Source organism: Poecile atricapillus, chromosome 4 (assembly GCF_030490865.1).
Source record: "Poecile atricapillus isolate bPoeAtr1 chromosome 4, bPoeAtr1.hap1, whole genome shotgun sequence".
Taxonomy (NCBI): Eukaryota; Metazoa; Chordata; class Aves; order Passeriformes; family Paridae; genus Poecile; species Poecile atricapillus.
Genome location: NC_081252.1, coordinates 23,007,488 through 23,028,426, shown reverse-complemented (window position 1 = coordinate 23,028,426; position 20,939 = coordinate 23,007,488). Strand labels below are relative to the sequence as shown.

The 20,939-nt window shown below is 42.8% G+C and overlaps 1 protein-coding gene across 8 annotated transcripts in view; it reads left to right on the top strand.

The window, feature by feature from the left end:
- Nucleotides 1–20,939, top strand: part of FAM13A (family with sequence similarity 13 member A) — a 125,934-nt gene that overhangs the window by 45,294 nt on the left and 59,701 nt on the right. For 5 of the 8 annotated variants that reach the window (XM_058838532.1, XM_058838531.1, XM_058838529.1 and 2 more), the window contains exon 6: nucleotides 1,336–1,508. In XM_058838532.1, coding sequence (XP_058694515.1) covers nucleotides 1,336–1,508 — 173 coding nt within the window. Of the gene's footprint in view, nucleotides 1–837; nucleotides 856–897; nucleotides 962–1,335; nucleotides 1,509–15,835; nucleotides 15,973–20,939 lie in introns of those variants that run through there. The other 3 variants (XM_058838534.1, XM_058838533.1, XM_058838535.1) reach the window with 3 other exon arrangements.

Sequence of the window (20,939 nt, the reverse complement as noted above, 5' to 3'; positions counted from 1 at the left end):
TGAATTTTTGGTTTTAATGGGATTGTCAATGGTTTCTAAAGAAGCTAAGATATCTTGTGATCAGAAGGAAAGACTTTTTATGGATTAATAACTAGAAGGCAGTAAAAAGATATGATTGGTTTATTGGTGGAGAATGATTTTCTGCTAAGTCCCTTAAGGACCTTCATTGGAATCTGTGCTATTTGACTGCTTCCATAATGACCTAGAAAATACTCAGTGTACTCCTAATAGGAAAGTATTCAAGGTAGGAAAAACTAAAAGCTGGCTACAAGGACTTTCAGAATGCCTCTAATTTTCTCTTTATTGGGTGAAAAACTGATTATTGAGTTTCCATCATTATGTGCTAACTATGTCCACAGATTATATAAATGTGTGTACTGATGAGTTCCAAATTAAGTAATCATGAAAACAATAAAAAGTTAGATTTTCATGAGAAGCCACCACTAAATCTGCCTTCATATATAATGCCACATGCAGTTCTGACTACATTTTAGAAATGACTTCATAGTAGGTGAAAAGGTGTGGAGAAAAGTAGCAAAAATTATCCAACACTTGATTGTGACTTCTGTAAAATGAGAGACTTTATAAACTCATATTTTTCTCTCTGATTAGAGACCACTACTGGAGTAGTATAAAATCAAGATTGGTTTGGGGAAGGTGGTTAAGGAACAGTTACTGGCAAATTCTCACAATTCAAAACCAAGGGAAGGATTATGTCACCATACCTAAAATAGAAGTACTTTTCAATCAATTTTAATCAATGTGTAACAAAGTTACAAAACTCCCAGCCGTAGGATCCTGGCAAAGGCTAAAACCAGAAGGGAACACAAGAGGAAACTGTACATAATCACAAAGGTTAGGTTCAGTGTTTGCTGTTAAAATGAGGGGCAGACCTCCAAACTTGCTCTTCTGTCCTAAGCATTCTTAGGGCACGTGTTGATATCAGTCGTCATTAAAAAGGGTGACAAGAGGGTTGAGAAGGCTGTTATAATTGCTGTTAGCATCTGTTTCTCCAGCAGTGTCAAGAAGCAAATTCAATGCAAACTTTTTTAGTCTGTCTGCTGTGATACAGGAAATAAGTATTTATTTAATTTATCTCTCTTATTCTTTTTCTTGCCCCTGCTCTTTCAATAGACATGTCTTTATTTTTCTTTAAATACTCTTTATGAAGATGTCTGTTTGATTTATATGTGTTTCGTAGTACTGTTTTGCACCTTGTCACCTTTGCTGTTTGTATACTGGTACAGAATGTCTTTCAGTTACAGATTATCTGAAGGATCTCTTCTGGCCTCTCTTCCTTTCACATTTCAATTTTCTCTCTCCTTGCTTCTGTAGATGACCGAACTCCCAACGGAACAATCCAGCCAAATGCGCCTATTGCCACAACCAGGCCAGTCAGATGGAATATCTCAAGTCAGCCTCCAATTAACAGACAGTGGTTCATGTGGAAAGGAGATGGACTTAGCAGATGAAATCTCCTTCATTAACAATGATGTGTTTTTCTCCAGGTTAGTGTTCTTTTTTTGTCTTTGTCTCTTTCTTTGTTTTGTAACTGCACCTCTGGTTCTGGGCACTTTGAACACTTACACAGGATACTGGGGTGTAAGATAAATTAATGTGCATTTTCCTGTTGAATGCATACACTCCAAAGCCAGCTGTGTGCTTTGGTTTGCCTTTCCAACATAAAATTTCAAGCATATGAAGGTAGCTTACTTGGTTGAGGAGTGCAGGTGGACAGGTCTGATCTACAATCAGGCAATTACACGGAAATTACACCGAACGCAAGATGCAACCAAAACATGTCTCCTTTGAATAATCAAGTGTATTTGATCTGCCCAGTTTAATTCTTAACAGACAGTTGGCTTTATTCTTACTCTTAAATCCAAAAAGGAAGGGGCTTTTGAAGGGTTTTCTCTTTCTGCCAAGAATAATGCTACTGACAGTACTGCTCCACTCAGACAAGAATAGAAGAGTATGTGTAGAGTATCTATACAAGTATCTTTCTGAATTTATCTATGAGAGTCTATCAGTTTAAAGCATCTACAAAAGTATCTATCTAAAAGACTATTTTGAGTTTTGATTGCTGGCAGATTGTCCAGCAATCTGTTAAGTGAACAATTGATGGGCATTTTGCTTTCTTGTAAATCCTTCCCTGCACATCAGGTTGAACCTTTTCATTATTCTCAGGATATTGAATTGAGTCTGCTGTTTGCTCTCCTCTTCTCTTGTGTCAAGTGCAGCACATGAGGGATTCAGGTTACTGTGGGAAATTGCAGTGTGCTACTGAAATTTGGAATTTGCCTGATGTGGGAAATAGCGCTATTCACGTGTCATGAAACAGAACACTGCAGTGTCCCAGCATGCCAACCAGGAGCACAAAGCAGAGGCAGTGCTGCCAGACACGTAACTGAGCGACTTCTCTGTGTAAGCAGGAGGCGTGTGCTATTCTCAGCACCAGTGCAGACAGACAGCACTCGGTTTACAAGAGAAGTTTGTGAATTATGCACTAACACCAGATGTTGATTCATAGTAGTGGTGGTGAAACATAGATGTTGAATTTGGTTTCTAGCCCTTGGCAGGCACACATGCTCTTTAACTTTTAGCTATGTTAGCTGTGTGTTTCACTCTTCCCAAGCTTCCCCAAAAATTCCTGCAGCCAGAACACATCAAGATTGTTTACATGGCTTCATTAATCCAGCTGCTTTTGACTGAGTTAGAAATCAATGATCAGAGCAGGTTAGCTGGCAAATTGGAGAAGGCAACACAGTTCTAGCAGCTAGACAGGGCGAGGCAAGTGGGGCTGTGGCGGAAGTTCCAACCTCTGTGTTGATATGCTGGAGCCTGGCAGAGAGTGTGCCTGTACTCTGCTGTGTGTTCCAAGGTGTAAAGGGAAATGAAGTGCCCAAGGGTTGAAATCAAGAACTGCCAGGTCTCGTGTCTGGGAAGGTGCGTGTGACTGATGTACCCCAACAAACTGCCTTTCTTTTGGGAGAGCAGTCCCCAAACAATGTAGTTATTTGCTGTAGGGAATTTTGCTTTCTTGTCAATGTGTAATTGCTTAGAAGAGTACTGTTCAAGTGGGGGACAGTTGGGCCAGTGCTGGTACAGGACATGGAGTACCAAATGAAATGTGTTTGTAACTAGGCAGAAGCCTGATCTTCATGCACAGGCCTTGGGTAGAAAGATGTCTGCATCTCTGATTTTATCTGGGAAATTAATTAAGTGTAGAAATTAATACTCTTGTAATCCCATTTTGTTGAAGAATGCCCTAGTTTTCTGTCCTGTCACATTCCTGTACATATTACCGAATTGCGTGGAATATCTCTGCTGCCGTTTGCTTTTGGTACTGTTTTGTCAGTGATCTACTGCTGCTGCTGAAGGAGGAGTAGGTAGTGTTTGCTGTTTTCTTCCCAGCTTCAGGTTGTTGGGTAGGATGGGATGGAGAGAAGGCCCCAGACCAGGGGAAGAGCAGAGAGAGGTGTCTAGCAGACTTAACATGCTTGGGGGACACCTGTCTGTGCAACAGGCACGAACCTTGATTCCCTGGCATCAGTGTAGTGCTCTGATATATCAGGAATCATTTTAAACATGGTTTTTTGGCAGCCTTGTGCCACTCCCATGTAATTTAAGCCCACAATGAAGTATTACCTGGTGTTATTTCAGTGCAAGGCTATTATTAGGAGTTTTCATCTTTTCCAGCAGGACTCTGGCATCTGACCTAGATTACAAAGTGCTTTGCAAACACACTGCTATTCTTGTTGGGGGGTTTTGTGTCACAAGGCACAAGGTACTTACAGTTCTAGAATAAATGTTATCATTAATTATTTGTAATTACCAGATAAATTTTAGTGAAACTACTGTATCTGCTCAGCTATGATATGATCTTTGTTAGAAAAGAATAAAGGTTGTTCTTGGCAGTGATAATCATTTGCTGTTTCATGAAAACGCCTCTGGTTTGTTCCCTTTCCACTCTCAGATACCGTGATACGGGTGGATTAGAAGAGGATGAAGGGCTACATAGGACAGTAGATGCAGAATTCCACCTTTAACAGCTTCACCAGTGTAACAGTCAAGAAATAACCACACACTAAGCCTATAACGCTCCCTCCAGCAAGGATTACAATCTTTAATAAATTTTCCAGCAGTTTCATTTGACACTAGAGCCTCCAGGGAGAAACTAGGAGACTTCCAGTTGATTGGTGATTTTTAATACTACTTAAAATGCCTCTTAATATGTATCTTCATACGGTTGTCCTTAAAATGAAGATCCACATATTAAGTAGCAACTATTGTTTACAATAGTTATATTGTTTATAAACTAATCTATAAACTATTTAATAATAGTTTATTATATTAATTTGTATAATAAAATTTATAATAAACTATAAACTTGTTTTTAAGCTAAGTTGTGACTATGTCTTCTATAATGACTTACCATTTTTTAAAAATATTGAAAGTCATGTTATGCCTCCTTACAGGTATGATATTCCTCATTGCAGGAGTTTTTTGAAGGTGTTGCTGTCATCTGAAATATGCAATATATCAGTTGCAGTCAAAACACTGCAGAGCATAAAATCTGTATCACCTTCTGTTCACAACAGTTATCTTAAGAAAATGTTATACGTAAAGTTATGTTCTTTTTTTCTGAACAAAATAGATGGATTAACTATGTAGCTGCAGTCCCCAGTAGCACATAATGTATGTGTTGTTTTGAAAATTACCTCATTATTACAGCTGTATTCCAAGGCAAACTGCTAATTATGCAGTAGCAGAAAAGCATACTTTGCAGCTCTTGAGTAAATCCAAAAACGGTGGAGAAAGAAAGAGAGATAGGAAGAAAGTAGGGAAGGGGGAAGAGAGGAGAGACTGGTCCTCTGAAAAAAAAGATTAAAGTTTTTAGACAATATACAGCCTTTTACTTACTTCTATAAGTCTCATCTCATTTTTCGCAAGAGCTCCCATGCAGAACTTAGGACAGCCAAACCTCCAGAGGCTGGGAACCGCACACATCCTTTGTCTTTACCTGGATGAGAGCCACAAGACACACACTGCAGACTCAGGAGCTGGAGGAGGCAACAACTTTTGACTGGAGAGTGGGCTGGAGGGAATGGGCCACCCGGGGGCCTTACCAAACCTTCTGTGAAAGGGATCTGGAGTGGAGCTCTGGGAGGCTAAGTCCCTGTTTGGGTCCCTCTTTCTCTCTCTGTCTGGAGGGAAAGTCTGCTCAAAGCTCTGGTTCATACATAACTGCAGAAGGAATTGGCATGATTTGGCAATGTTTAGAGGTACTAAAACTTCAAATAACTGCTTCAAGTAGTAGTTTCAAATGGCTTTTACTTCAATGTGAGATATATTGAGATTTACATGGATACAAAGGTAGGAGGGCCTCTTGCAAGCAATTCTCTTGCCTTTCATGCTAAACTTTGTATACAAGCAAAGAGAAGAGAGAGCCTTCAGGAAGGCAGGAAAATGCTTCTTGCAGTCAACATGTGAAGCAGGGGATTGAGGATGATGAGCATAAATGTCTTTCCTGATACTGGCTCAGAGGTGCTTGCTGTCTGCAGACTTTGGTTGACACTGTGCTGGATCTTTTCTCCAGGAAAGGGTGCTGAAATATGTTTTGCTGTTGTACTTGTCTATTCTAGCACTTGCTGGAGCTGCATCTCTTTGCACTCCTGGGACTGTTTTAAAGAGTGATCCCTCAGTGGGAGAGCATCCTGCTGTTTGTGGTGCTGTTAGGCTCTGTGCATGGAAATATCAAAGGAGTGCAGCTGAGTACCCATCCTTGCCTAGTAGTGATTGGGAGCTGGGGAATGGGTGCCATGTATGGGAGTCAGTCTTTATGAAAAGCACTGTGCAGCTCCTCAGAGCCACAGCTTAAGAGCAACCACAGCAGTTGTTCAGTAAGCCAGTCTTCTGTATTTTGTAGCCATGTCTTTGTGTGCTAGAGATCACAAATTCCTGTTTGTGACTGCCATCACAGCTGCAATGAGATTTGCCAGCACAGATATGCTGTGCTGGCTTTCTGACACGTGCATGTTCTCAAATAGAAGGTTTGTTTACATCAACCTTTTGTTCACAAAAATCCTTATATCTGGCCTGCGTCCTGAAAATAAAGAGACCACATGCCTAGTACTGTGGTAGCATCCCTCAAACAAAGGGTTGGTTAATGTACCCTGCTGTGCCTTCTTCTTAATGACACTGTGTATTTTCACTGCTAGTTACTGAGGTATGAAAACATACATTTATTTGTACACTGAGAAGTTTGTGCTTACTTTCCCTATGTTGGCTTTCCTCTTAGCAGCTGCGGTTTAAAACCAAGGCAAGCCAAAACTTATCATTATTCTCTGACATGTGATAAGAATTGGCCTGTTCTTGCCAGAACAAATCAAACAGGGGGGCTAGTGTTGTTTGCTTAGCTGACTATTTTTGTTTAGGCTTGGGGTTTTTTTGTTTTTGAAGTCTGTCATGCCAGTACATTCAGTCCCCATCAAAAGTATTAATTTGCCTTACCACTGAGGAGACTTGCTGCCAGGTTTACATAAAGGATTGCAGCCTGGCAGCAGGCAGGGCTGCCCTACAACAGCCATGGATTCTTCAAGAAGATGATTCAGGAAAGGGGTAAAGGTCTGGAGCGTTGGTAGGGAGGTGGTAAGCGCAGTTGCCCTCTGTATTATTCAGCCTTCAGCAGCCTCTGGCAGGTCCTGTTCGGAACCCTCAGAGAGAACATGTGAAGTGTTGTTACTTTTTGCCACTTTCTCTCTTTAGGTTGAGTTACTTTTTCCAAGCTGACTCATTTAACTTTGCAAGTACATTTGTCTCCACCCTCCTATGCAATCAGTTCTTTTCTTTCTTGCATTGTGGGATGCTGGCAGCAGGAGCTGCCTTACATAATGAGTTGTTAAGAAAAGCATTCAGTTTTCTAAAAACACAGCCACAAAAACATGTGATTTCTGTGTCTGTCCAAGGCAGGTGACTATGAATGGCAAATCAGGGTGTGGTCTGAACTCTTCCTGGGTTCTTCTCCCCTGTCTATAGTCTTGATGTAATAACTGTTACAGGCGCATGTAATTATGTAGATTTTTTCCATGCAAGTCACCTGGGTGGATTTCAGTGTGTTTTTCCAAGCATCTGACCTTTCTCTTCCACCCTGCACAGGTTACTCCTTTAAATTAGGCTTTGTCCATCCTACTGTTCTAACTTTCCTTTCTAATTCTAGCAATTTCATCTCTTTTTGCAAGATTTACATGGGGACAAATTATGGCTTGTGGGATGGAGAGTATTTTGAATCTGATGCCCTGACCTGTGCCACAGAAGTGGAGGTTCATCTTGTAAGCAAGAAGAATCATATATGAAACAAAGTTCTGGTGACTATTCAAGGTAGAAGGCACACATGCACTTTTATTGTCATAATGTGCATATGGAAACATAAGTTCTTCTTTCGGTCCATGAGCCAAGTATATTAGCTTTTCCTGTTTTCTGGGACAGCATCCAGCATCCAGCAGCCTTAGAAATCAGAAAGAGAATAAATTCACAGTAATTGAGTAACAAAGCTGGGAAAAAATTGCTCCCTTTCTGTACCTCAGGCATTGCTCTCTCAGCTAGAAGGATTCTTTATTTTGTAATCTGCTTTTGCTGTGAGGAGGAAGTTCCTGCATCTCGTGAAGCTGATGGCTTTCTGATACCAACTGGGTCACATAATAGATTTGCTGAGGAAATAAAGGACAAGTATCTATACGATTTTAAAGTAATTTTTAAATAAAAGGATATGTGACCTCTTATTCAAGAACACACAGTGAATAATGAGTTTAGGCTAACCTTGGAAATCTTTGTGCTTTTAATATTCCTGTGTATATAAACCAAGACACCCATCACTAAGCTGTGTTTCAAGCAAGAAGGGAAGAAGCAAAGCCTCTGCACTGTGACTTGACTTATTTTTACTTCAAGTAAGTAGTTCCCTCTCTCGTGTAACTTCCTTGGGCTGTCTGCTGAACTGTCTTATCCATTGTTGAGATGGGGAGGTTCAGCACAGAGCGCTTTGTTTCCGTTAGCTTTGCAGAGCCAGCAGTTTTCTACCACCTGAGGCTGTGAGGTATTCCTTCCCCTGTGGCTCTCCAGAGGGGACCTGGGGCTGTGTCCTGCAGGCAGTCCCCACAGGAAGATCAGCAGGGAGAGGTCACCGGGTTCTCAGTCAGGTTTGTTTGCTGCTGCAATTTCCCGGTTCAGCTGGGAGAGCTGTGCGTTTGGACGTTGTGTTCAGCACGTTGCAGCGTAGGCTGCTGGGTTCAGCTGTGACTTCCTGTGACACACATGTATATTTTTATTCAAAGTGGTCAGCTGGCTGTCTAATAAGAAGAGGCTGAGTGTGGCGCAGCAGAGTTGTCACTCACTGCTCCTGTCACTTTGCTTGCATTGGTTTGGCTCCGAGCTGTTTCAGTGTTGTAAAATCCTTCTCTTTCACGGTCAGTGGCCATGAGAGATTTCCTCTCATTTTTTCTGTTGTGAGGAGCACGATCCCAAGCTGACTGCTTATCTACAAATTGCACTTCTCACGTTGGCTCAGCGCCTTCCACCCGGCCGGAGAGGCTTGCAGTTAGGAAATATGAAGATAATTCTATTCCCGTACCAAAGCTCTTCTTTTCATTATGCACCTGCTGAAATAGTGTGTTTATGCTAGGGATGCCTGCAAAGAGAGACCACTAGGTAGTTGCAAAGAAAAACTAAAAGCTGCTTGATTCCTTCCAGTTGTTAAGGCTTTGACATGACTCCTGGAAACAAAGATTCCACCACTAGTTCCTCAGGTCCTTTCACTGTCTCAAGCTCTGTGCATTCAGAAAGTTTGAGTCACATAGGGAGGGATTAATATCTAATAACAGTTTTATTGTTCTGCATTATGGTTAGGAAATATCTAGCCACTGTAAAATGATTGAGAGCACTACTAACACTACACTATATAAAATTTATAGATGTTTCCTTCAAAAAAACCCATCCTGAAACTTCAGAAAGTGTCAAATTGGAAAAAAAAGATATTCAAGTGACCACTGTTCTAACAGGGCTATTAAGCATCACAGAAAAAACTTTCCTCTAGAATCTTCTTAGCTTTTGCTGGATATATACTACTTGAGTAGAAAAATATGTTTTTTTCCCAAGACTCTGAGAGGTGGTTGGGAAGTTGAAAACTTTCAGACCTTACCCATGTTGTTCTGAATGTTGCTGATAATGAACTTGTATGATGAACTTGTTTTCCTGCAGAATCCACTTGTGGCACTCCTGACAGGAATGTCCTGCAGTGGGACAGAAATGTGTTTGCGCAGCCTGGACACGCACGGATCAGCTGGGCTCAAAGCTGATGTTGCAAATGAGGGGCACGGCAGTGAGCTGTGCTGATTAAGCCCAGTATCGCTGTATCTGGCTGTGCATAAACAACCATTTGTTGTTTCTTGCTGTACACACAGCTGGGCGCAGGAAGAAGCCCCAAGCCTGACCCGAGAGAGCTGTGTTCTGCTCAAATGCCATCAGGTTTTAATGGATCTGGTCAGAGTTGCCTTTTAGCAGGATCTCCCTTGCTTCTGTGGCAGATGCATCTTGGAGCTCTAGGCAGAGAGCTGGACTTACTCTCACCCCGCTCACTCTTGTTTTAGTGCCTCCCAGCCAGAGTCAATCTCTCCTGCCGAGTCATCTTTTTCCCACCAGCTCTCCCAGGAGCCAGGCCGGCCACAGAGGCACTGGAGCAAGGGGAGGACTCCCTTCAGTCACTTCATCAGCTGGAGGAGAGGAGCTATTCCTGGAGGGTTTTTTCTGCAGGGTGACTCTGCCAGACTGCCGCCTTTGCCAACACAGACAGCAGTTTATCTTTCAGTGGAGTAAAAAGCCACATGCAACAAACGTGAATGATGTGGCCTGTTCCTCTGCTTTCCTCAGCCCTTTCCCATATCCTTGTTTTTCGTGTGAGCTACAAGCATGTCACCTGAAGGTGCTTTAGGAAGCAGGGAACATGAAGGGTGCAGAGGTATGGACTTCAAAGGATAGTAATTTTGTAGAGGATTGGAAAGAGGTTTTTGGAAGATGGGAAAGTATAAAAGCAGTGACATTTTTGTAGGTAATATAAATCATGGAGGGAGCACCAGAGATTCCTTTAAAATTTTTTTAAAACCTTTTTGCTAACAAATGCTTGTTCTTCATTGTTTTCAATGACATTTTCATTGATCTGAAACAGCTGGATTTTTAAAAAGCCGTTGTGCAAACAGTTTTGTAGAAATAACAATTTAGTGTTTTAAAGAAGTAAGAATTTAGAGGAGTGGGAGAAATTTCATTGGACACTAAAACTTAGGAGTTTCATTAGATTAGCAGAGCTTTGGAGAAAGCCTTCTTTGAAAATAATTTGTGGACTCCTGCTTGTTTGCTTGCTCTCCCATGCTCTGGCACTTCAGCTAACTGGTGGAAATGAGGAACCTAGTGACCTTGTCACTCAGCATGCTTTACCCTGTTCCCACAGCAGATTAGCTGGCACAACCATTCATTACTTGTTGCTTTCCCAAGAAACCCTATAGGAACCTACTCCCAGTCCTCCCCCTTCTCCAGGATGGAGGCCAAGAAATAATTTCTGGGTTATCCCATGGGGTGAGAGTCCTTTGGAACAAGTTAAAGCAGCGGACAGGCGGGTGTGGCAGTGCTTGCAAAGGACACTGCTGTTTAATGAAGGGAAGCCACAGCAGCAAATCCAGGTCTCCAGGGAGCATGCAGTGTCCCTTGCAATGGGAAATGAACTTTTGTGTTTATCTGTTGGATGAGCTCAGGAGTGCTGAGAACCTGAAGCTCTGAGAAGCTTTCAGTTTGGTCCATACTTTTCTCCTGTCCTTGCAAGTTTAAGGAACAGTTCTGGAATATGTTTCCTGCTTAGCAGATTGTAACTAGCTTAAAAGGTTTAAAAGGTAATTTGGCCTCTTAAGTTGCAGGAAGGAACAGAAAAGCAACTGTTCAAAAAACAGTATATCATCCACAGATATGCCAACAAGGCTTGTATTTCTATGCCAGTGCAAAAAATAAAAGGGATAAAATGAAGTCAGCTGAGAGCAACCTGCTTCTCTTTTGGACAAGAGGACTATCAGTTAGGAAAATAAATAAAAAAGCTGAGCAAATTCCATCTAGACAGTTTACATAAGGCTTGGTGTTCCTAAACAGAGGCAACTGTAATTTGTGAGAACATTAAAAATTCACTATAGTTATTGATTAATTACATCAGTAGTTAATTATTCTCACCACTTTAGAATGTCTTAATTTCTAGGCATGATTTCCGTATCTTGGACTTCCAACCATTTAGTCTTTGCCAGTTTGTGAGTACTAGGTCAAGTATTAATGTTTCCTGCATGATTGATGATTTTCTTTGAAAAGCACTAAAATGTGTGGGTTTAGTTTTTGTGTGCCCTTCATGGGTCATCTCAGCACTCTTCAGTTTTTTGCAATTTGCTTGGGAATGGGAATTCCTGTACTGATCAAAGTCTTTTGTAGCAACCAACCCAGTAGGAAATACAGACATAAGACACCTTTTTGACATCCATGTCATATAATACACCATCAACATGATGATCCACCTTTCTGAGGATTCCTCTTTCACTGTATTGTGTTTTAATGTATTAGTTGGTCTTTCTTCCTGTTTGTACCCATTTGGAAGAGGCTGTTTTAATTGTCTGTCTGGTTTGTTTGGACTTGAAGGGCCACAGTTTCCAGGTATGGTTTCTATTTACATGTGACTTGCTTATTTCATATGTGCACACAAGTCTTCTGGCTTGCAGGAGATTTTCTAGGGTATCTATCATTTATAATGGCAGATGTTCATATGCATAGATACTTTAAAGAGGAAAATGTGTGTATTAATCTAAGTACGTGTACAAAAATAATGGAATTTTTAATTTTGTATTGGTCATATTTTGAAAAGTACATTCTGTAATTTTCAGTCTGGCAGTATCTTTCCTTTGCATTTCATGTTTCTGCCAGAGGGAAAATATTGCATAACTTAGTAAACATTGTGGGAATAAATTGATGGTATTGAGTAGCATCCTAAAAGCCCTCGGATTTTGTCGGACTGGACAAGATTGTTTTTTCTCGTATTTTTTTAAAAAATTTTTGGATACTATCTGATTTGTGTATGACTGTGCAGTGAAGCAAGGGATAACTGCTTTTCAGGAGGCAAACAACCATATCCTCATAAAATCCATTATTTAGATCACATATCTTGTATCCTCTGTTGCTGTTCACAGATCCTCTTCTCTTGTTGCTTTATATGCTGAGAAAATTACTCGGTGTGCAGCAAAGTATGAAAAGGAAAGAAAGAGAAGAAAGCACTTCTGTAATGATGATTGACAGGAGGCTTCCTTTCCAAACATGCAGTTGTTCTTTAAACTTTGATGGAGGAAAGTGATTATTCATATTTAGTTCCAGCCAGTATTTTTCTTCCTTTGTTGAAACTCAGTAAGAAATTTACAAATCAAATAGTTTGAATACAGGTGTTGTCTTGGTGTAGGTGCTGAAGTGTGGTGGTATGTGTTGGTATTTCAAGGGACTTTATAATTTTTATTGTTACTTGCTGTCTATTTTCCTGAAGTGTTAACAATACACTAGGGAGAATACAGTCAGTGGAGAGGATGCTGTGGCTGTCCTGAGGGAGGGCTTTTCCTCATCCTCTGTTTCTATAGTTGGTGGTACCATAAAGGGCTTCTGCAGCACATTGTTGTTGCCAACAGATGAGTTTGGCCTTTCTGAGTAATAGAAATGCAAGAGCTATATGAAAGTTGCAGAAGAGGTTTTGTCTTCTTTCTTTGATACGGGAGAACAAATTCAACAAGTACAAGCAAATCCAAAACAAAATGCTGTATAATCCCAGGTTTTATGTGTGGTAGCCCACCTTGAGTTATGCAAGTTAAAAAAAGGCATAAGAGGGCAAGGGGAGGGTAGGAATTCCTGCCTCTGACAAATACCAAGTTGGTTTTAGCGTCAACATCTGTGTGAAGGAAGTGGAATTGTTTGGAGATAAGAGTGCAGCTTTCTGGCAGCTTTTGTCTGCCTGCTTCATGCCACAAATAAATCACTTGTGGTCCCTACCCATGAACAGGGGAGGTGAAGAATTAAGATTTGTGTTCCTGTTTAGCAGCTGGGAGATTCAAAAGGCCTTTTGAGACAGAGTGAACTGAACTAAGGTGGCATGCATCCCGTACTACTAGCACTCTTACCAGTAGTTTGCCACAGTCCTCAGGAGGAGGAGTTTTTAAAATTTTGCTCTGACATTTCTCTATGTTAAAATCTTTTGTTGCAGTGTCTGCAGCTGCCCTTGAAATAGTTAAAACTTTGGGAAACCAGCAGTGCTAGCAACCAGCTAGTATTTTTAAAACTTTGGTCACGTTTCTTTCGACAGTTGTGGAAGCTGCATGCCAGTAGGTGCAGGGAAGCATGAGCTCCTGTACCTCTTCTTAGTTGTGATGGCTTTGGCAGTGTTAAAAGAGACATATGAGGATTCAAAGGAGAAAATTGATACCCATTGAGGGGACAGCAAAAGAAGAGAACAGAAACAAAAGGTGGATCTGAAAGTGTTGAAGGCACAGGGAGTCCTGCAATTTTACTGTTGGCATCTGGTTGATTTTAGCATGATGCCAGGAGCTGACCTTCATCACTGATGCTAATCCATAAACTAATCTTTCTGGTTATTACAGCGTCTCTTTTTGTTAGTGAAGTCTTTGTCAATGAGCTTAGTACTTTTAAGCTTATTTATACAGGCAAGTCCCATGGAAGTTATGACAGAACAGCTAGTGTATAAATTCATAGTACAGCAGCTATTTGAGTTATTCCACTTCTGTTTATTCAGCAAGCTGTTCTGGAGAATCCTGACTCCTTGCCCATGTTGATGGGTCCTTAGTTAAATGTGGAAAATTAATTTTTTTTAATGGCATCCCAATGGTAACACTCAGTTTATAGAAGTGTAATAAACTACGAATAATTGTGTGTGTATTAAAAAAGACTGGGCAGGAAAAGTCAATTTGATTTATTGTCGAACTGTGAAATGGTACAAGGTGTTACAGTTTTATACTGAAGTAGTTTTATGTATCAGAGTAGAATCTTTCTCTCATAGTTTTAGTTGCTTATGAGCACATATGGCGCATTGAATTTAAGAGGAAGTCATCAAGATACTCATTTAATTGCCACGGATAAGAGCAGCCAGATCCACGATGGCAGAGTGCTTTATCAGCATTGCTGACTTTTCTAAAAAGGGGCCCTGTGCTGTGCCTGGTGTGACTGTCACAGCAGAACAGGCTTGTGCTGAGGCAATGGGCAGAAGCATTACTAATGCACTTCTTCCAGTCAGCCAGCTGACAGGAGCAGATATTAAACAGTTCAGGCTACTGAAGCAAAGCCACGTCTCAATTGACCCCCGTGCCTCTACTCCATACCACTGCTTTCTGAGGCTGCAGCTGCTCACTGCTCTTGATTTCACAGAAAATGTCCCTTCCTCCTGCTGGCAAAGGTCAGGATCTGTTGGGCATCCCTGTGAAATGTCTGATACCCTCTGCTAACCTGGGAGTGTTGGCTGCTTCTCCAGAAAGCTGATGTGGCTAATGTTTGCATAACCTACACCCTTATGGAAGTGTTAAGCATACAGGTCCTTAAGTTCCTGCCACAGCTTTCTCCCAAGCCAACACTAATCCTCGCTAGGGTTGAATGGGGTGGTACTTCCAATATGGACTTGAATTTTTGAAGATTGACATATGCCATTATGTTTGTACCACCTAAAGTGTAGAAAGGACACTCTAAGGCCCCTTTATCTGATTAGGAGCATCTCCTTCCCCATCACACAAAGTATGCAGTGTGATAACATTGTTCACAGGCAGGGCAGCAGCAGAAGTGTTTCTGTCCAATGTTGGGGGAAATGGAAAGCAGTTCCTCAGGCCTTCTGGGCAGAGGAGCTGTGAGGGTGAAAAGTAAAACCCTGGGTATGCTCCTTCAGTAGCCATTAAACATTTCGGTGCAAGACCTTAGTGATTTTTTTGCTTTTCATTTTTCAAGGTTGCTAAGTCCTGGTGAGTAACACACCCCTTTTGTTCGGTTCTTTTGCTCCTGCTCTTTTTTCCCAGCCCCAAACTTCTACCCAGTGGAATGGTGTGATTTGTTGTTTCACAGCAATATTTGGTCAGCAGCCATAGATATGTAGAAGCAGGAGTGCTTGAGAATAGCCCACTGGGAACATGAGTTCGGCTCTGCAGTTGTCTCTTCAGTTCAAATATTAAGGGAAGAAGAGCTTTTTTTTGCAGTGGGTCGGAATTGGGTGGCCAGCTACAGCACAAACCGCGGTAGTGTCTACTGCAGCACGAAGGGATCAAGTTCAAAGCTTGTGCCAGCCCTACTCGACACCGATCCACAGTAAAGGTGCGTGAGGGCAGAGCCGGAGCAGCCCCGCGAGGGTGTCGTGGAGCTTTGCGGCGCTCGGGGTGCCCGGGGCACCGCGCCTGCCCTTCCCGGAGCGGAGCCTTGGGGAGGGAGCTGGGGAGAGACTACATTGCAGCCTGGGCGAGTGGGTTATAGTTACTGAAAGGGATACAGAAGACCTTGTGGGGTCTTTCTATTTGAAGGAGTCATTAGCCCTCAGTTTGTGGCATCTTTTGCAGGCCCAGAACCAACTGGTCATCAGAAGCCGCTTTTGGTTAAGCTGCGCCTGCCGAGCTCTGTGGGGCGGGCAGGGCCAGGGGCCGCGGCGTCTGTCGCAGCTGTGGGGCCGGGCCGGGCCGGGGCTCTGGGCTCTGGGCTCTGGGGCGGGCCGTCGTCAGCCGCCAACCCGGGCCCGGCAGCCCCTTCGCCCCTCCCCGGGGCCGGGCGCTCCCCGCCGTGAGGCGCTGGCGGCGCTGCGGGCGCGGCGAGAGGCGCGGCGGGCAGCCGGGCGGGCAGCAGCTCCATGGCCAGCATGGCGTGCGAGGTGATGCCCCTGCAGAGGTACGTGTCCAGCCGGGGCAAGCCCGGCACCCAGAGCGGGGCTTCTGCCGGGCTGTCCGGCACGGAGGAGCCGGGACTCGGACGCCGCCTGGGAGCGGGGATGCCCGCTGGGGAGAGGGATACCCGCCCCGGCGCCGGGTGCGGTGGAACAAGTGCAACAAGTGGGGCTATTAGCGGATCTCCGGGGGCGGGGGATCTCTGGCTTCCTCGGGCGGAGAGGGGGATTCGATGTAGCACCCCGAAATCCACAGTCTCCGTGCGGGGTGGAAGCAGCTCTCAGGTGTAGAGGGACCCCGGGCAGCCCTGGGTCTCGGCTGGCTCCGTGCGACCGGGCAACGCCGAGCCCTCGGCCGGCTGCCCGCGGCGGGGCTGTACTGCGGTGCGGGAGCGCGGCCGGGCTGCCCCTGCGCACAGCCCACCTCCGGCTGGCAGCTCACACACCCAGCCTGCCGCAGCATGGGCCAGAGGTTTACTTTTCGGAGGAAAAAGGCTGGGTGTTTCCAGGCTGCTGAGGCGCACCTCTCTTCAGCACCAGCTGTGAGAAAGTACCTGTGCTGGCATGTGCTCCCGCCACGCTATGGCAGGGACAGCTGCAATCAAGCTTCTGAAATGGCAGGGCACAGACCCACTGCGGGGAGGAGTGTACACAGCCTGTTCACTGGGTCATCAAATTCTTGTGTTTATTTTTACTATTCATTCGGTTCTCAAAATTAAGTAGTCCTTCTCTCCCCAGTAGTATTTGAATGGCCTGAATATCAGTCTTTCTGTAATCTTCGAAACAGTAAATAAAAAAATTTACTGTGCCATTTCAGCACTGTGGTGGTGCTGTTTCAGCAGAAGCTGCAGAGTTGCTGCTTACTTGAACACGATAAAATAGTAACTGAAATTGCTACCCAAACTGTTATTGTCTTGATAAAGTGCAGGGTCCTCTGCAGGTAGATGTGGAGAAAGTCTCTTTGGCACAATTGCAGCCAAGGGGTTCCATGTTGATGACTGCAGAGGAACAGAAATATGGTTTGAATGTCTTAAAGAAGTGGTTACAGTGCATCATTTCTATTTGAAGGACCAGTCTCACATAATATTTTTAACCTTTCTATGTTCCCAAGGATCTGACTGTCCTAGCAGTAGTTGAAGCAATTGGTTGTTATTATGCTCTTGACTCTTCACCCCAGGGGAACATAGGTTTCACAGGCTGGCTCTAATTAGACTCTTTGTTGTTTTAAGGACTAAGTCTCGATCAGTTAGAGATGCAGTCAGCACTTCAAAAGTGAGGCATTTTCTTCAAACTCCATTAAGCCATAAGCATGGTACAGAATGGTTTTGAGTTTTTCAGTTAAAATAATTCACAAAATTCTGGCTCCTCTTCTGTCTCCTTGATCTATTTTTAGGCTGTATACTTTTTAGCACCTTGGGGTTTTTTTGGCACAGATTGCCAGATCCCTTTACAGTGGCATTCTCCAGATTGCACCTTTATTTTCCTGTTCTTCCCTCCCTCAGGGCAGAGTTTCGCTGGCTTTGAGCATTTTCTGTCAGCTTTAGGAAAGTTGATACCTCTAGTATTGGTTAGTACCAACATGGATTGTGTTGTGTTTGTGGTTGCTGTGGGGTGGATAGGCTGATGCTGCTGTTCCAGCTGAGGGCATGGATAAATTGTAGAGCATGGTTCCTGTTACTGGGTTTCATCAGAGTAGTGGCACCCTTCAGGTTCTGTAATTTAGGACACTTGCCAAGCTGAAAGAATCTATCTTTCCCTCTCAAGAAAGGGAATGAACTGCCTGCAGTAGTCACACTTGGTTCCCTTCCTGGGTTAGTGGACTTGCTCCTGCCCATCTCCTGCAGGTGCCCTGCTCTGTGCTCTGCTCTGTGCTCTCTTTGAGGCCATGAGGCTGGCCATGCTGTGCCTGCCATGGAAACCCTCCTGTGCTGAAGAAATACAGATGGGTAGCTGGTGTGTAGAACTTGAGAGAGGGAGAAGGGCTATGAAGATATGTGTGAGCTGTGAGTCTGTCTACCAGAAAATCTATCAAGTGCTTGCATAGAGCCATATGGACTATAATGGTATCATTCTATAGATAGATATCTGTGGAATGGCATGTGATGGGGTATGGTGTCCTGCTGTGAAGGAGTGACAATGGGGATGTCAGAGTTATGTTTCATTGCACAGGAAGAGGTGGAAGGCCAAACATGTTGAATCCTCACTGCAGTAGGTACTATATTGCCTAAGCACTGTAGAAGGCACCGGTGAATGTCACAGGGATTGCTTTACTGGTAGCTTTACTTTACTTTTACCACACCTACCCACCAGTAATTGTCTCTTCTATTGCTATTAGAATACCATCTTTTCAGAATAGCATTAGCTTACTTTGGTATCCCAGCTTCCTAGTTAGAGTGCTACTGATGTTGTTAATGCATTTTTTAATTCGTGTGTTCTGCCTCAGTCTATTGCAGGTTTAACAACAGCTTGGAAAGCTGAGGCCTGTGCCTGCCTTTGCCAATAATATCTACCAGTTTCTGTAGGAGATAAGAAAGGCAGGTACACACTTGGGCCTTGTTTGTGATCAGTGGCCTCTTGCTTTACAAGTCAAGGTAGTAGAAGAGTGAAGCCATCACAAATATTTTTAGCAAGTGTATCTGAAAGCAGTAGGGAATGTGACTGATCTGTTTCTAACCTGTACAGCAGGTACAGGTTGTCTGCATGGGCAGCCTCACTTGCAATTACCAGGATTGTTTGATTTACCTTTCTGGTTGATTTGCTTGGGATCTTTCACAAATACCCAGCAATTTAGCCTGAGAACACTGCTGTATTCCACCACCTTTTTTTGTTTGTTTGTTTGCCTTGGGGGAGGTGGGGGTGGCTGCCATGTTCTCTTTATCACATTTGTGAACATTTTTGTCTGTAAAGTTGTACTGTAAATAAATCTGATCTTTTGGACTTTGCTATCACTTTCTATCCAAGGTAGTGGGAGTGCTTGACAAGCCCTAATGAAGTATGTTCTGGAATATGGATCTGAAGTATGCTCTCTAAGGGTGGAGAGAACTTGAATCTAGTTTTTTCTTTGTTTGCTTTGGGTTTGGGTGGGTTTTTCTTCTGGTGGAAGAATGAAGAGAAGTTCAAACCTGTGGATCTCATCTTCCTCAAGTCATGGCTTATTAGAGAATGCTATGTGAATTCTTCCAAGCTCAGATTTGACCCACAGCTGGGTCTTGTCACAGATGTGGCATGGTGAGTGTAGGAGCCTGTGGAAGCTCTTCCTCAGTACCACTGGGGGTGGAAAGCTCTGACTAAAAGAGGAAATTGGGGTGGAAATTTTCTCTCGGATTTGTCTCAGGGGTGTCCACCTGATTAAGCAAGAAAATATTAATATTTGCCTAAAAACTGGTCTCTTAGATGCCTTTATTTGAAGTGTGCAAGCTTTTAACAAACAATCCTGAAATCACTGGTTACCTAGTAACAGTTCTTCACCATTATAATGCAACAGGTATGTGTGTGTTATGCAACTTCACTGTTAAATTCTGAGAAGAGGTGAGACTTTGGCTGGTACATTCATTCTGCCTCTTTCTGAGCCATTTTCTGGTTTTCTCCTAGTGAGGATTATTGCCAAACCACAAGTAAAAGAAAAGACACTGCCCCATCTTTCATAATAAGACCCAACTAGCTTAAGAAGTAAAACAACAGAAGTGAGCTGTTTAACATTGACGTCATTTCATAAAAGATAAACATATTTGCAATCTAGGAGGTTAGTAAGCAGAAAATAATTGCACAAAATTATGCTGTCAAGGGCTCCGGGATATTCAGGTATGTTAATATAAATGGAAAATCTGCCTCTTGCTCACAGTGGCACTTAATCAGCAAGAAGTTCTGCTCACTTCAGCTTGCCATGGGATAGCCTATACTTCCCTCATCTCTGATGTTGCTTTGAAGTAGGAGAAGGTGTGCAAAAAGCCTTCAGTATCCTTTTTTTCCTATTCAGGAAAGATGCTTCAGTCTCAGTACCCCCTCACACACAGCCTGCTCAGTTATATCTATGGATAGATGCCTGTGCAGTGTAATTTAGTTGAGAGTTCTTTAGGAAAAACACGCTGAAGAAACAGCTTTGAGGAAGATGATGGGATCCTTTAGCATTTAATATTTAAACCAGTTCACCCTCACCCAAGTAACTGGAGATATTTTGCATAGTATGATATTTTTGCAGAATACTTGAGTTCAGAGTAAAGAAGCTGGGCTGTCAGCCTTGGATTTTGACATGTGACTCATTTGCTGAGTAGCTTATTTAAGTTTCAGTGGTATGCATGGTTAGGTATAAGCACAACTATTGTCAAGACTGGAGATAAATATCTGAAACAACATGTTATGGTTTTGACTTATTAAAGTTATTCTTCAGGGAAAATGGAAATGTTGGCATGGAAATAACTCTCACAGGAAAATAGCTGTTAAGCATTTGTTTTTTAAACAGTGCATATATAGCATTCCCTCCTCCCGCTCTGTTTAAGGATATAGAGCAAGGGTGGCATTGCTCAAGGATTGAGGGTAGGTCCTGACTTTAATGATGACCATTGTATCACCACAGTGTTATGATGTTAGATGAAATTTATGGTTAATCTTGCATCAGGGATAGTATTATTCTTTCTTCTTTTGCATAATGTACCTCAATATTTATTTGAAGGAAGTTTATTTTGAAGGATTTATTTGAAGACAAAAGCTTGTGTTGCCTGCTATTTCTCATTTGCAAAAACATTGCCTTTTACCCACTGCTGTGAAGCACAAGATATGAGTAAATAGCTCTATTGAGAAAATAAGCATGCAATAAATTTTCATGAGCTGTTTCAATCTTGCATTTTTTGGAACATTGAAATAACTTTTATGGGTAAATGACTTGGGTGGGTGAAGAAGTGCTGAAAAATTAGTGAATAAGATGAGACTTTCAGCAAAAAGCACTACTGTGGCCTCAAAATCAATGTTTCCTTGA